At 36.0% G+C, this 16788-nt stretch overlaps 1 protein-coding gene across 1 annotated transcript in view; it reads right to left on the bottom strand.

Moving 5' to 3' along the window:
• Positions 1 to 16788, bottom strand: part of LOC122815830 (kielin cysteine rich BMP regulator) — a 2917372-nt gene that overhangs the window by 815830 nt on the left and 2084754 nt on the right. The window contains exon 35 of the mRNA XM_044088633.1: positions 13107 to 13189. Coding sequence (XP_043944568.1) covers positions 13107 to 13189 — 83 coding nt within the window. The remainder of the gene's footprint in view (positions 1 to 13106; positions 13190 to 16788) is intronic.

Genomic DNA, 16788 nt, shown 5'->3' with positions numbered 1-16788 from the left:
GCTTTAATGTAAATCTATCACTTAAGCCATGTCCTCTATCAGCAGACAGCCTAATTATCCATTTTGCTTCTTCTTTTCCGTGTAATTGCTAATATTTCCTAGCCTTTCAGTAGCATATATGAATTCCAAAACCATGAATCTAAAAGTGTGTGTCGTATCATTTTGCAAGACGTGATTGGCTAGAGGATTACATTCATTCTCCCTATTAATAGTATATATGTGTTCTCTAACACACTCTCTTAGTGTTCTATTAGTTTTACCAATATAGAAACACTTACATTTATGACAGAGAGCTAAATAAACCACATTTCTAGATTTGCAATCAGCATAATGACTGAATTCATATATAATACCTGTATCAGGATGTTCAAAACAGTTTGTATTCATGATGAAGTTACATTGGTTACAACTGCGACAAGCAAAAGTTCCTTTTCTAGAGGAAGTTAATCCCCTTTTTACTGTTTTTTCATAACAGAGCAATCTTTTTAATGACTTAGTATTTCTATAACTAAAACTAGGGTGAATTCCTACTAGTCCTTTTATGTTGTCATCCAATTTTAGTATCCCCCAATTTTTCTTAATAACCTCTATTATTGAACTATTACTATTTGTATAGGGAATTACTACCCTCCTCGTTCCTTGACTGTTGGTTCTGTGTTCTATTGGGGTTTCACTATTTCTCTTGATATATGGTAGACCACCATGATCACGTTCTATCTCTTGTAGAACTTTAAGGTCCTTCCTATGAAAACCTCTCTCTGCAAACTCTCTCTGTATACCTTCAACTGCACCAAAGTACACAGAGTCTTTACTTGTTAGACGAGAATAACGCATAGCTTGATTTCTAACTATATTCCTGTGTACATGTGGGGGATGCATACTGTCCCGATGCAAAAGAGCATTCCTCCTACATGTTTTCTATAAATCTCTATATTTATTACCCCTTTCTCTTTCTGTATCAGAACATCCAAGAATTCTAGTTTATATTGGGATTTCTCACTAGTCAATGTCAAAAAAGTAGTCATCCCATTAATATATGTAATGAACTCATCCAAAATATCTAGGTCACCCCCCCCCCCCATACCAAAAACACATCATCTACAAATCTCTTGTAATATTTAATATACTTCGAGGATATCAAATGTTCCAGGATGTGTGTAGATTCCCAATATGCCAATACCAAGTTGGCATAGGAATTGGCACATGGTGTGCCCATTGCTACTCCTGTTGTCTGTAAATAATAATTCCCATCAAAGATAAAAACATTATTTGTGAGGACTAATTCCATTAACATAGCAATCTTCATGATCTGACTGTTGGGCATCCCTTTCTGAATTAAATATAATCTCAAGAAGTCTACTCCTACATCATCCGGTATGTTAGTGAATAATGATTTTACATCTAGCGTCACCATATAGTCAGAATCTTTCAAACTTCCATCAAAATTATAAGGTGCTAAAGTTTCTAAAAATTGTTGTGTATCCCAGAAAATGGAAACAGTGGAATCTACTACAGGTCTCAACTGTTTTTCTAAATAAATAGACATACTTTCTGTCAGCCAACCCTTTCCAGAGACTATATAGTCTAAGAAGAGGATTATCTAACTTTTTATGTATTTTCGGAAGGCCTCTAAAATAGGTACTAGTGGTTTCTCTATCAAAAAATATCTATACAAACTATCATCAATAATATTGCACAATAACATGTCATAGAGATCCGCATGCACAGTTTTAATAATCCTATTCAATTCTGACATCATGAGCTTATTATATGTTGTAATGTCTGATAACATCTCAATAATCGTAGTTTTGTAATAACTACTGTCTAGTAATACAATGGCACCCCCTTTGTCTGCTGGTCTTATAACTATATCAACATTATGTCTAACACAAAGTCTATATTAGAATCCTGCTGAGCATGGAGCCATCTTTAAATTTCTAGTCTCCCATCAGGACACAAGTGCTTTCAGCAATTACATTCTGCTAGCCGAGCACACTCAAGCAAATCTGCAGTCTGGGGCTACCACTCCATCTATAAAGTGTAAGAAGGAATCAGTATTGCAAACTAAACAAGGATATACATTTTGAGCCTCAAGAGCAGGAGCACACTCAAGCAAATCTGCAGTCTGGGGCTACCACTCCATCTATAAAGTGTAAGAAGGAATCAGTATTGCAAACTAAACAAGGATATACATTTTGAGCCTCAAGAGCAGGAGCACACTCAAGCAAATCTGCAGTCTGGGGCTACCACTCCATCTATAAAGTGTAAGAAGGAATCAGTATTGCAAACTAAACAAGGATATACATTTTGAGCCTCAAGAGCAGGAGCACACTCAAGCAAATCTGCAGTCTGGGGCTACCACTCCATCTATAAAGTGTAAGAAGGAATCAGTATTGCAAACTAAACAAGGATATACATTTTGAGCCTCAAGAGCAGGAACACACTCAAGCAAATCTGCAGTCTGGGGCTACCACTCCATCTATAAAGTGTAAGAAGGAATCAGTATTGCAAACTAAACAAGGATATACATTTTGAGCCTCAAGAGCAGGGTCAGTCCACCCAGGCATTCTACTTGTATGTTTTATGAGAGTGAAGCTATTACATTAGCAGTATTTCTTGGTAGTTCTCAGCTTGCTAATAAAACTGACTGTTGAAGCCTTGTGTCCCCCCCCCCCGATAGTACAGTAATCCTAACTGTCCAATAGACAGTATAGATTTAATTCACATCCCTGTGACTAAATTAAATTAACCATCAAGCAGCCCTCTCAGTTCTTTCTGCCTTAGTTTGCATCACTTGGAGGATCACCTGCTTATTTGCATCTCTATCATTGCTAATGTATCTCCCTACTCTAATCGGTGCACAAACTGGTTACTAATCAAGTCAATGTAAAGACACACTCCCAACCTTAATAAACTTTGCTGTCTCTTCTCTCCTTCACTTTACAGGTAGTTTGAATTACTTACCCTCTCTGAGGCCTTCACTGATTTCCACTGATTGCCTCTCTGGTTTCTTTGCATTCCACCTGGTTTACACCTCTTGTGCTATCTCCCTCCCCCAACACAAAGTCTATATTAGAATCCTGCTGAGCATGGAGCCATCTTTAAATTTCTAGTCTCCCATCAGGACACAAGTGCTTTCAGCAATTACATTCTGCTAGCCGGTAAGCCATTAGACCTCAGGAATTTGTTTTAAAAGTGTTCAGATTTGTCAAGTAATACTTACTTTTTTCTCTGGCCTTGGTTGGCTCTGGCTCTGCCCCGCTCCGTTCGCCCTCGCTAACGCTCGGGCTCTCTCCGCTCCCCTGCCCTGCCCCCTATTCCCTCCCGCCCCAACTACCTCTACATTTATAGTAATCATAGCCACACCCACAGCTCACCCTCACATCACCTCCACCAATCACAGCTCCTCAAGTCATATCACATTAAACCTCACCAACTTGCTCCACACAAAATACTCCCAATTACTCTCATTCCCACTAGGCATCTTTTGCATCACCCACATTACTTCCCCATCCACATATAGTGCAACCCTATAATTCCTATTCAGACCCCCCCCCACCTAGAAACAACATAAACTTTATAACCATGACTATCACACAACTAAATCTAGTCTGTCTTCTCATAATTCTTTACAACACCACAAGTTATCACTCTAGCAATATCCCTAAACTTAGTAGCACAACACTGCATTATGCACTCTCATACACAGACACCACACATTATAATAATATCTGCCCACACTTATTCAAGAACTACATAACGGACCAGTTCAGAACTAAACACATATGCTCTCATTCCTACTCCAAAAACACAATACTTTCTCACACTCCTCACCAAACTCCAACATCTGTATAACCATTTTAACTCCAGGCTCACCATAAGTGGGGATATCCACCCCAACCCAGGCCCAAATCCATCCTGTCCAACACAAACTGCTCAAACACAAATGTCAGAACATAACACCCCCACTTTCTTCATCCCTGGGCAAATCAACAACAGCAGCAAAACCAACCATCTTTTAATGCTAAATATTAATATTAGAAGTATCAAAAATAAAATACCTGAACTCCAGGCCACAATAGCACACTACTCCCCAGACATAGTTGCTTTAACAGAAACCTGGCTAAATAAAAACATAGCTAATTCAGAAGTTCTCCCTACCGGCTACAATATCATTAGACAAGACAGACCACTTCGTAAAGGGGGTGGAACTGCCTTACTCTACAAGTCCAACTTAACTGTCCGTCAATTACCAAACTCTTACCCCTCCCCCAATAATTGGGACATACTTATCTCACAACTTCAACTTCACCCTAAAAAGGTCATCACCATAATTGTGATCTATATTCCACCTGGTAATACACCTGCTAGCCTTGAAGACTTCTTATCCTGGTGTTCTTCCACATACTCACAAGAAACCCTTATTCTGGGGGACTTCAACCTAGATTGGTTCACCTGTATATCAGAACCACCAAGTAATCTAATAAATCTCCATGGCTACCAGCAGCTAGTCCAAATTCCAACTAGGTGTGATAAAAAATCTAAAAGGGAATCCATCCTTGACTGGGTCCTAACTAGCAACCCCACATTGTACCCTCACACAGGCAGTCTCCCAGACACCTTAAGTGACCACAACATAATATACTTTATCGTAGTAGAACAAGCATATGCAAAACCACTAACTATATATCCACTAGAAACACAAAAATTCTCTCCTGAGGTCCTCAACACTTTACTGTGTAACTGTGACTGGACCCCCCCTAAAAACCCTCCCACTTGACCAGGCTGTAGCATATTTCAACAAAACATTTCTACAACACCTAGACACTGTCGCTCCATTACGCAAAATCAAGGTTAGAACCTCTACAAACCCATGGCTCAGTAAAGAAACCAAACAAATCCTCAAGTCCAGAGACACTGCCTGGTGTTACTATCAAAAACAAAGAAACACAAAGCCTAACTAAGTACCAAGAACTGCTCAACCTTGCAAAAAATGCATTAGGCTGGACAAAAAAATCCTACTACACAACATTACAAACTAAATACCAACACAACCCACAAAAATTTTGGCAAAATGTAAACCAGCTACTAAAATCCACCCAAAAGGCTACCCCCAAACCAACCACCCCTGACACTAAAGTTCCCATCGAAACACAATTCAACTCCCATTTTGTGAACTCAATTCTATCCTTAGTATCACAGGACAGTTCCTTCCTCACTATCCCCCCCAACACAAATAACTCTAATACTAGCTTTACCCTCAAAACAGTTTCCACCACTTCAATCAAAGGCATGCTCTCCAAACTAAAAACCTCATCAACAGCAGCCGACCTACTCCCCAGCTATTTCTTGAAACTCACAGCAGATGATATTGCTATCCCAATCTCCACTCTCATAAACAGATCGGTTGTTGAAAACTATGTGCCCAAACTCTGGAAAATATCCTATGTTACACCCATACATAAAGGTGGGACCTCCACTGAACTTAATAACTACAGACCCATTGCTTTACTCTCCCCCCTGGCCAAAATCCTAGAAAAATGCATCCATACCCAGATGCTAAACTATCTCCTAGACAGCAACATCCTGTCACCTACTCAGCATGGTTTCAGACCTGCCCATAGTACCACTACAGCTCTCCTCTGCTTCACACATGCAGTAAACCGTCTCAAAAATGAAGGCCTGCAAGTGTCAACTCTTTTTTTGGATATGTCCAAAGCATTTGACACAGTCTCGCACCAAATCCTGCTAAACAAACTAAACCAATATCATCTATCTAATTCCACTCTTACCTGGTTCCAAAGCTACTTAACTGACAGGTACCAAGCTGTGAAATGGGAAAATTCTCTCTCTCCTCAGCTGCCCATAACTATAGGAGTCCCACAGGGTTCTATCTTAGGACCACTACTATTCACAGTCTTCACAAATGACCTCCACACCTCCACACAGCATGCATCTATAATTCAGTATGCAGATGACATTACCTTAATCTGTGCTGCACAAAACATTCCCACCCTCCTGCAAACAACTCAACTAGCATTCTCTGACGTTGAAAACTACCTTACCAAAGCCCAACTTATCCTCAATCCAAAGAAAACTCAGCTTATGATTATAACCAGTTCTAACAAAAACACTAACAGTCAATTCACTATCTACTCCACAAATGCTACTCCAATTGCTCCAGTGGCACAGGCTAAGCTATTGGGAATAACCATAGACTCCCACCTAAAATTTGATAGTCATCTGAACTTAACTATTAAAAAGTACATGCCAAACTGGGGTCACTCTACCGTATCAAACCATTTCTTACCAACAACACAAGATCAGCCATTGCTCGCTCCCAACTTCTATCCACCCTACTGTATGCATCTCCCATTCTGACTAATCTCAACAAAACTGAACTAAGCAAAATGGAAGCTTGCTATAACAGAATTGCCCGTTTTGCTGCAAATTGCTCATATAGAACTCATCACTGTACTGCTTTGAGACAGCTCCCCTGGCTTGAACTGCCCAACCTCCTAACCTACAATCAGCTCTGCCTCTGTCATTCTATCTATTACCTCCCCAATAAGTGTCCTGCCCTCAAAAACCTAGTACAACATCACTCAGCCAAAAGGCCTCTTAGATCATCAAGCAAACTACTACTAGAAGTCACCAACAGCTATAATAGCTTTGGAGACACACTATATAGTAGTTCCGTGGCTAAAAAATGGAACTCTGTCCCTACTAGCATTCAAAACACATCATCCAAAGCCTCCTTTAAAGACCTCATCAGGCAACATCTCAAGCAAAGTTGGCAGTGCCATGATTGCTCCCCAGGCTAGTGAAAGCGGATAACATATGCATACTAAATCTAGAGCAATTGATAATAGTTTTTCAATCTTACTCACAAACACTGGCTAATCTACAATGTATGTACTGTACCTGTGTACTATGTATGTATTCTACCTACATTCCAAAGTTCAGCTGTACACCACAAATCTATTACTTACCTTTATTTTTAAAATTAATATCTTTTTTGATTGTTCTCTCCACTGTAACTGTTTGTGCCGCATACCACTGTAAAAACATGTCTCTTGTAATTTGTGTGTATACTGATTTTGTCTAAATAACTAAATGTGTCTGTAATTTTTCTTTGTGGAGCTTTTCTCCCCGGGCCTCTGCTGAAAAAGGGCCTTTTCGGCTCAGTCAGACACCCCCGGTTAACAAATGTAAAATAAAAAAATAAAAATAAAAATAAATGTTGTAAATCATTCAGTGCTAACTTCTCCTCTTTGGTCAAATTGAAAAATTCAGGTTTCAGCTTATTATTTCTCCTTTGAAACAACGTAGACAAATCATTTGTACAAGCTTTTTCAAAACTCCCCAGTAATGGATGTAAATTAGGCATATATGTTGATGGTTTCCTAAAATTAAATACATTATCTTCATTCACTGTATAATTGCCATATTGCATACCTAATGCTACATTCCTAGGAAAGCATCTGGAATCAGGAAGCATCAGGAAACCCATATATTAACTGAACAATGGAAATGTATGAGAAGAAACTGATAACATGTATTGTTGCTACTGGGCTACATAATAATAAATCCATGACTTTAAATATAATTGTCTCATGTGTTGACTATATTGACAGACACTGTTATATAATTTGTATGAACAAGGCTTAATAAAGTTGTTAATCATGAATATTTACTCCCCCTGCTAAAGACAAACTGACTTTGTAGCTGCTATAATATAAAAGATTATGACTTAGACTGAGATAACTAGGATACTATGTGCTTGATACACGGATGTCAAGAAATTCACCTTGAAAACAAAGAGAACTAAGCCCCATCCAGTCCTCTGAATGATGACTGCAATGAAAATATGTGATTTATCACTCAAGCCACACCAAGAACTCTCAAACCACTTATGATTATTGAAAAAAGCATATAAATATATAAACTTTTATTATGATTATTGAAAATTGCCAAGAACTTAAAGAAAAGAGCATATAAATATATGAACTGTTATTAAATGATTTATAGATTCATAAGTTCCTACTAGGTAACAGCTGAGTTAAGCAATTTGGAGCCCAGCCACTCCATTCCCACTGGTATATACAACAACTTGATCCCCCTGTACATAAAGGATAAAGGGGCTAGGCCTGGGCTAATTTTTGGTTTGTGATCCAATCATCTAAATTAGATTTAAAAATAGTGAGAGATCTGCTTTGATTTACAAAAAGCAAGGGATGTGAATGAATGATACCCGCCATGCCAACTACGTTTATTTATGTTACAGATACATTTAGGTCCCTTTATTTTGTATTTGTGTTACTACCAGTTGTATGTGGACATGCATTAGGTCAAAAAGGATTGGGTCATTTATAGCTATCGAGCCAGACATAAGTCACCACACAGGAGTGGGTAGAAGACAGAGAAGAGAAGCAGGACCTTCATATGCTCTGTTTAACTTAATGAGCTGATATGCCAGTATATTTGGTGAGGAACCACTTGAGTGTTCAAGATAGGTTAAGTGCTTGGACAGGACCATGCTGAAATGCACACTGTACTGTAGTATGGGTGAAAATATTGCTAGTATGACAGATTCTTTTTAAACAGTAAAAAAGTGTTACACTTCTTACATAAGCCACAGCAGTAATAACATGTTGCTGGAAGACAAGTCTTTGACTCAGCAACAGTTGACAAGGAAGTTAAAAATACATTTAATGTTTATACATGAGGATTCTGTTAGACAGAGATTACAAAAAGAATCACCTTACACGTGACAATATTACATGTGCAATATATGAGCCATGGAAGAACAAAGCTACTGGTTAGGATAGGTTCCTAGGGAAATGTATTTGTCCCATCGCAGTTTTTTTTTTTTATAGTTTCTTAAAACTTTTTTTTTAATTAAATTAAGCTATGGTTTTACTAGGACTAAAGTGGCATTTATTCAAAACCAGTACCCCTTGTAGGTAAGCACATTTTTTAATCTCACAGATAATTTATTCATTATCTGCTGCATGCCAATTCTTTGGTATTAGTTTATGTAACTACAAGTTGGACAGATCAGCAATATGTGTCTTTGATACTTAGTTCTCCTTGCACTTAAACACATGACTATACTTCATATAAGATGAGTAAATATTGGGGCTCAAGCAAGAAAATATCAGTTGTGGTACTGCAATTCGGAATCAAAGCAATAAAATGAAACTGGATCAGATAAAACACAGAAAATTTAATAGTATACAGATACTGACAAGCATTATGTTTTCACAAATGTTTCTTCAGCTCAAATACTGATCTCAACAATTACTTATAGTTAATTAACCGAGTCACATGGCATTCAACAAGTTTTAATTAAAGGGACGCAACTTCATTTACATCTTTGCTGCAAACGTTTTAAAACAAGTTTTAAACTAACTCTTTTGTTTAAATCCAGCAATATATCTGCTTGAAGTTCATTCATCTATCTGTATTCTATGTTTTGTGTGTTTTTGACAATATAATCTCCTTGTATTGATGTATGCATATTTGTGAAACCATAAACTCAAAGGAGTGTTCATCTCCTTCAAATTCAGTTTGCTTAGATAAAGCATTCATCTGTATGCTTCTTCTAATATCTGATATATGACTGCACATCCGGTCTTTTAACTGACAATTATTTTTTCCAAAATTAAATGCTTATCAACCAAAACATGTTGTGAGGTAGACCACATCCTTAGTATTGCAAGTTGCTGATACATTTATAAATTGTTTCTTATTTGTTACTGGATGTTTAAAAAAGTCCATTGTACCTTTTAGTGAATTCACAAAAAAAAAAGAATTATGACAAGGGAAGATAACCGTCTTTCTTCAGAGGATCAATTCCTGATGGCTAATTCTTTCCTGCTTATAACATAATTTGTTACTCAAACTAGAAGTCTTTATATAACCAACACAAGGATTTTCTTCTGAGCAATGTATGTTATCTAATTATAATGTATATCAATGTCTATTTATTATTTAGTTTATGTATTGTGTATGCCTATTATATGTCAGCATATGTCAAGGTACTATTTTATTTTTAAGTCTCTGTTGTCTGTCTCATTCTAATTCCTGTCTTTTCTCCATGTTCATAAAAACAGAATTACTTGTATTATTTCTTTCCTTCAAATATAAGACTAAAGTGTATCTAAAATCTATCATTTGTAATCTCTAACATTAATATCTGTTATCTCATCCAATTATGCTTTCATAATTTCATCACCAATATTTAATAATGCTATCCTCAACATCTGTCCATTCCCAACATCTGAAAATATAAATGAGGGATGCATACCTTCCCTGTGCAATAAAGTGTTCATTTTCACTTCTTTCTTATATACAGAAGTTTCTAAAGAACCATCATGTGACTTGGTGAAATTAATATCCAGAAAATCAATACTTCTTTCAGAATAAAAGATCTTAATTTTTTTTAAAATCCACATTAGATGTCATATATTCCAACATATAAATAATTCATTCTCGTGTCAGTCTAAAATGATAAAAAACAGCAGCAACAAATCTCTTATAAAATAATATTCTGTTATTAAAAACATTCTTTTCTGAAAATATGAATTTGTCTTCCCAATGAGCTAGTACAATTTTGCATTTATGTTTGCCACTGGTGTACCCATTGCTATGCCCTTTTCCTGCAAGTAATAAAGACTTTTATACATAACCACTTATTAGACAAAACAAAATCAAGTAATTCACATAAAGTATTCATTTCTACTGCTCACAGACTAGTAAAAATAGTAAGAAACATTCTTAAAAAGTCTAAGCCAATATCATGTGGAGTTGAAGTAAATAAAAAATACACATCAAAAGTAACAATTAAATAACTAGTATGACTTGTTTGTTGAACCCAAGCAGACAACTGTTTGAAAAAGTCAGTGCTATCTTTGATGTTACATCTAGAGAATTACCTCTTTCAGTTTACATTCAAGATATTTCAAAATGGGTTCAGTTACCCACCCTTTATCAGAAACTATTGGTCTCATGGGTAGATTCTGAGAGTCTTTGTGGATTTTTAGTATCCCATGGTATATTGGTATAACAGGGTGTGGTGTATGAAAAAAATTCAATTCTTCAAGTGTTAAAAACCCTTGTATGTGCATATCATAAACTTCTGTACTCATTTTACTAATAATGTTATTCACTTGTGTTTTGTTAAGGTCTTTATATGCACTTTGTACAATATGGATTTAATTTCCATTGATATAAATCATGTGAACCTTGCTCACGTTTTTTTTTTAAAATACTTGTACAATAGAGTTACTATAAGGTATAAAAGTACTAGATATTTTGTATTCTGTATAAACAGATGTACTTTACAGAAACAAAAGTTTTAAATTTAATGATTTAGTAAATAGTCTCATGTTAGTATGTGAGTCACATTTCCCAGAAATTATTGGAGCAAAATTCATGTCTTTATTCAACACCAAACTTTTCATATCCATGAAATTATAAGATGACAAATTAAAACCATTATGTACTCAATTTGACCTACTAGCTCCGTAACTTGCTCCACGTTTGATAGCCCCAGTCTTTCCCTTTTTCTAACCCTTTTTGACCTCTGTTGCTCCTTTGATGTAGTAGTAAAGGAGCGTTCTGCAATATCTACGGCTTTAGACCCTTTGGATTACCTGTTGGTATTGTAGAATGCTGCTTTACTACTACAACAAAGAAGCAACAGAGGTTGAAAGAAGTTAGAAAAAGGAAAAACAATTAAGGTCATTTATTCTACTAGAACGATTGATTTTCTTGGCATTAATCTAACCAAGTAACGTGATGGTTCTTTGGAAACTTCTGTATATAAGAAAGAAGTGAAAAGGAACACTAATACATAGGGATACTAATCATCTCTCATTTATATTTTCAAACATCTCAAATGGACAGATTTTGAGGAGAGCATGATCAAATACTGATGATGAAGTTATGAAAACTCAACTGGATGAGTTGATGATAGATCTTAATGTGAGAGGTTGTAAATGACAGAATTTAGATACACAATATTCTTATGTTTTAAAGAAAGAAATAAAATTAAGTCTGTTCTTATGAAAATGGAAAAAAGACAGGAATTAGAAAGAGACAGAGAATTGAAAATAAAATAGCACTGAGATATAGGCTGACATAAAATAGCCATACACAGTATATAAAGGAAATAAACAGACACTGGTATATATTAGGACGATTAGATAATATACATCATTGAGAAGAAAAGCCTTGTTTTGGTTAAAGAAAGGCTTCTAGTTTGACAAACAAATTATGTTATAAGGAACAAAAATTACTCTGCAGGAATTGATACTCAGGAAAAAGAAGGGTATCTTTCCTTGTTATATTTTTTTTGTAACTTCATTAAAAATGCACAACAGATTTTTTTAAACATCCAGTAACAAATAAGAAATATTTTATAAATGTATCAGCAACTAGCAATACAAAGGATGTGATCTGCCTTGTAAAGCATTTTATGTCGGAAAAAACAATTGTAAGTTAAAAGAGAGAATTTGCAGACATATATCAGATATTAGAAGAACTGTACAGATGAATGCTTTGTCTAAGCATATTGAATTTGAAGGAGATGGACACTCCTAGGAGTTTATGGTTTTACAAAATATACATACATCAATATGAGGTGCTGACATAGTGATGAGGGCAGAAAACATAACATACAGATGGATTAATGAACTTTAATATACAACTGTGTTTAAACAGAGCAGTTAGTTTAGAACCTGTTTTAAAACTTCTACAGAGAAGATGTAACTGTAGTTGTGCTGCTTTAAATAGAAATTGTTGAATACCATGTAACTTGGTTAATTAATGATTTAAATAAGTAATAGTTGGGATCAGTGTTTAACCTGAAGAAGCATTTCTGAAAGCATAATGCTTGTCACTCTGTGTGCTATTAAGTTTTCCGTGTTTAATCTGAGCCAGTCTCCTTTTGTTTCTTTGATGACTGTACTTCTTACGAGAAGTATAACTTAAATGTGTTTTTTTCTCAACCTTTCATGAAACAAATGCTAAATGATTAAAAGCTCAGCAAGGATTTAGTCAGGAATCCATTGCATTTATCAAAGCAACAGCGAGCTCACCTGACATCTACACTCCTGGCAGGTCCCTTTTCGGGCTGGAAAGACTTGTCCATCAATATAATCTCTTCCCTGGTAATGACAACCTAAATGTAAAGAAGAAAAAGTGGTAAACAACTCTGTAGGTAAACAGAACTGCTGATGCAGCTTTCTGGCACAGTAAATGTATCACATCATGAATTCTTAATGTTGCCACATCTACAATGCCTCTAAAACCTAAAGAGATATAATATGGAACTGAATAAATACAGAGCTCCTTTATGGCAAAAGTCTTACATTTGAAATTATAAACTGCACCAGAGTGGGGCAGCAGACACACAGTCCAAGAACAACACAGTTATTTTCTTACATAAACATTTATTATGCAATCCTAACTCCAAATTTTGATGATGCCTGTTGCACAATACAATAAAGACATAGCAATACGTCTTAAATTGTATATTTTACATCAAAGCTGTTACAACGCACATTTTCCATAATTCTGCAAATGGAAAAATAAATGATAAATAATAAAGTGAAGTATGAAACCTAATACCAGGCGATAAAGTGAATATATTGAAAATAATAGAACCTGAGAGTAAATATTCAGAAATAGCAACATACAAGCATAATACAGACATTTTACTATATAACTTAAAGAGATATTTTGTGCATCACTTTCATCACCCCACAAAAGAATTGCAGCAGGTTACATTTTCTGAACTAGGAAATATAATGCAGACATAAAAAAATACAGTGGGAAGGATTCAGATAAACACTACTTTCATATTTCAGGCATACTATTAGTAGAGTGCCATGCTTTCCCCCCATTTAGTTCTTATCTCTGAGTTTATGCAACTCTCAGATTTAGTCTAAGTGTGTGTGTGTGTGTGTGTGTGTGTGTGTGTGTGTGTGTGCGTGTGTGTGTGTGTGTGTGTGTGTGTTTTTATATATATATATATATATATATATATATATATATAAAATTTATGCGCATTCACACATACACACACACACACACACACACACACAAACCCACATATATATATATATATATATATATATATATATATATATATATATATATATATATATAGATATATATATATATATAGGACTAGGTCTAATCTTCAAAAAACTCATTTCTTCTAAGATTAGAAAGCAGACACCCACTTCCAAGAAAGTGCACTTAACTGAAAGTACACTTTCACAAAAGTCAGTTAAGCAAATCACGTTACAATAGGGATAAGGAGATATATCCTTTTCCCCACTGTTGTGCGATCTCAGAGTTAGTGTATATACGTAGCGGGGGTGTGGGGGGTGAAGGGGACTTACTCCCCCCTGCAAAACTGTATCCTACTTTGCTGGACACACCTTTACTAATTCTATATATTAACTCCTAGATTTACAGTACAGTGGGTATAAGGAAATATAGCCTTTTCCTCACTGTAGTGTGATCTCAGAGTTAGTATAGTGGTGTGTTTGGGAAAATAGCATACATTTTTGCAGGGCCCCCAGTGCCCCCCACACCCCCACTACTTATATATACTAACTCCAAGATTGTACTACAGTGAGGAAAACGATATATTTGCTTATCCCTACTGAAACATGATTCGGTTAACTGACTTTCGTGAAAGTGGGTGTCTGCTTTCTAATCTTCGCACAAATGAATTTTCATACATATATAATGTATGTATATATATATATATATATATATATATACATATATATATATATCTATATCTATATATATATATATACACACAAGAGGTTCTCTGGTTTGATCCTAAGCTGGGGTGCCTTCTGTGTGGAGTCTGCATGTCCTCCCTGTGGTCGCGTGGGTTTCCTCCGGATGCTCCGGTTTCCTCCCACATCCCAAAGACATGTGTGTGTGTGTGTGTGTGTGTGTGTGTGTGTGTGTGTGTGTGTGTGTGTGTGTGTGTGTGTGTGTGTGTGTGTGTGTGTGTGTGCCTTCTGTGGAAGGTTGGGCATCGGGCTGGCAACTTGACACCATAAAATTCCACTGTCAGTCATGAGCAGACAGGTGATCCACTGTGGCAACCCCTAAATGGGAAACGCGGAAAGAAGAAGAAGAAGATATATGTGTATATATAAATATATGCGTGTGTTTTATTTATATATATATATATATATATATATATATATATATGTATATATATATATATATATATATATGTATATAGATATATATTTATATATGTATATGTGTGTGTGTGTGTGTAGACAGATATATATAGAAAAAAGAGCACAAGGAAGACAATGTCTTACCCTTTAAGTGTGGTCCAGCCAAGTATGAGACATGAAGTGTGATGCAACAAACTATTTCATAAAATAACTTAGGCTGTACATTAGAATCTTCTCTTTCTTAGTCGCTTTTAGAATCAGCTTAGTTTTCCTTTCACTTAGTAAAAGTTGCTTCTCTAGCATTGCAGCTTTCCTTGTCTGACGTACACCTTACAAATTTGACACTGACTGCGTCGGGCCTTTCTTGTTTGCTTTTTGCCATTAAAAGTTGCACTGCAGAAGGGATGCTGTAGCAGAGAGCAGACTAGGAGGGCTGTAGTCCTCATTTGCTTTAACTATGTCACTGGAAGGAACAGCTATGTAATGCTGCAGGCACAAAAAAGTTGAAAGCAAGTTCAAGGTCAGATCATTCACTATATAATCATAAACACCTCTGTACTCAACAACAGACCCAATTGACTTAAAAACTCTGATTTATTAAAAGAGTAGCTAAACTTTTAATAAATCTGAGTTTTTAAGTCAATTGAGTCTGTTGAGTACAGAGGTGTTTATGGTTGCATAGTTTTGTCGGTAGTTTCACTGTAAGTGATCAGTTCATTCACTATTGTATGATATACGGTGGGGTGAGGAAGCTTTACATTTTGTCCTGAGGTGTAACAGTGCATGAAAAGGATGAGAAAGTGTGGAGCACTAGGGAAAGGGATATTATTATGGGCATTGTAATATTATTCGATAGGAATTAAAAAATTTTGTATTTTTATCTGATTTTGTTTGCCATTAGTTACAGTTACTGATAAATGTATGAAACTAGAGCTATATGTTGGCAGAGTTATAATTTGGTATCTTGCATTCCCCATACAGACGTCATTTTACATTTTTATTTTTTTTTGCTGTGATGTTTTCTTTTAGGTCACATTTTGCATCTTCATTTATTCCCTGATTATCCACTTAATCAAGTTCAGGGTCAAAGAGGAGCACAATCCCAGCTCTTAGTGGGTTTAAGGCAGTGAAAATAATCCTGGGCAAGGTATCAGCCCATCACTGCACACAAATGCATACTTTCTCACACACACTCACTCATACTTGGCACACACTGTGGGCAGTTCAGAGTATTTGTACTTCAGCTGTGGAGCATCTTTGGGATGTGAGAGGAAACCGAGCCTCAAGGCAAAATTGAAGACTAAGACGTAAATTCATATAAAAGTATAAGCTGTGCCAGTGTTGAGCAGAGAGTCAGTGTGAGGCTGTAGACAGTCAGGTGAGAATAACTATTCACAAATCGTAACATTCAATCATCACCAGCTTTTAACTTTGTCCTTCTAACCAATCAACAGGTCCCACCCTAGGCAAGAATGAAACTGGAGAACCAAATGACATGAGGTGCCAAAGCTAACAAATGAGCCACCTTTTATTATTATTATTATTATTATTATTATTATTA

This window comes from Protopterus annectens, chromosome 11.part0 (assembly GCF_019279795.1).
Source record: "Protopterus annectens isolate FY-2018-M chromosome 11.part0, PAN1.0, whole genome shotgun sequence".
NCBI classification, from domain to species: Eukaryota; Metazoa; Chordata; order Ceratodontiformes; family Protopteridae; genus Protopterus; species Protopterus annectens.
Note: the sequence above shows the minus strand (reverse complement) of the source record. Positions and strands in the feature narration are given on the sequence as shown.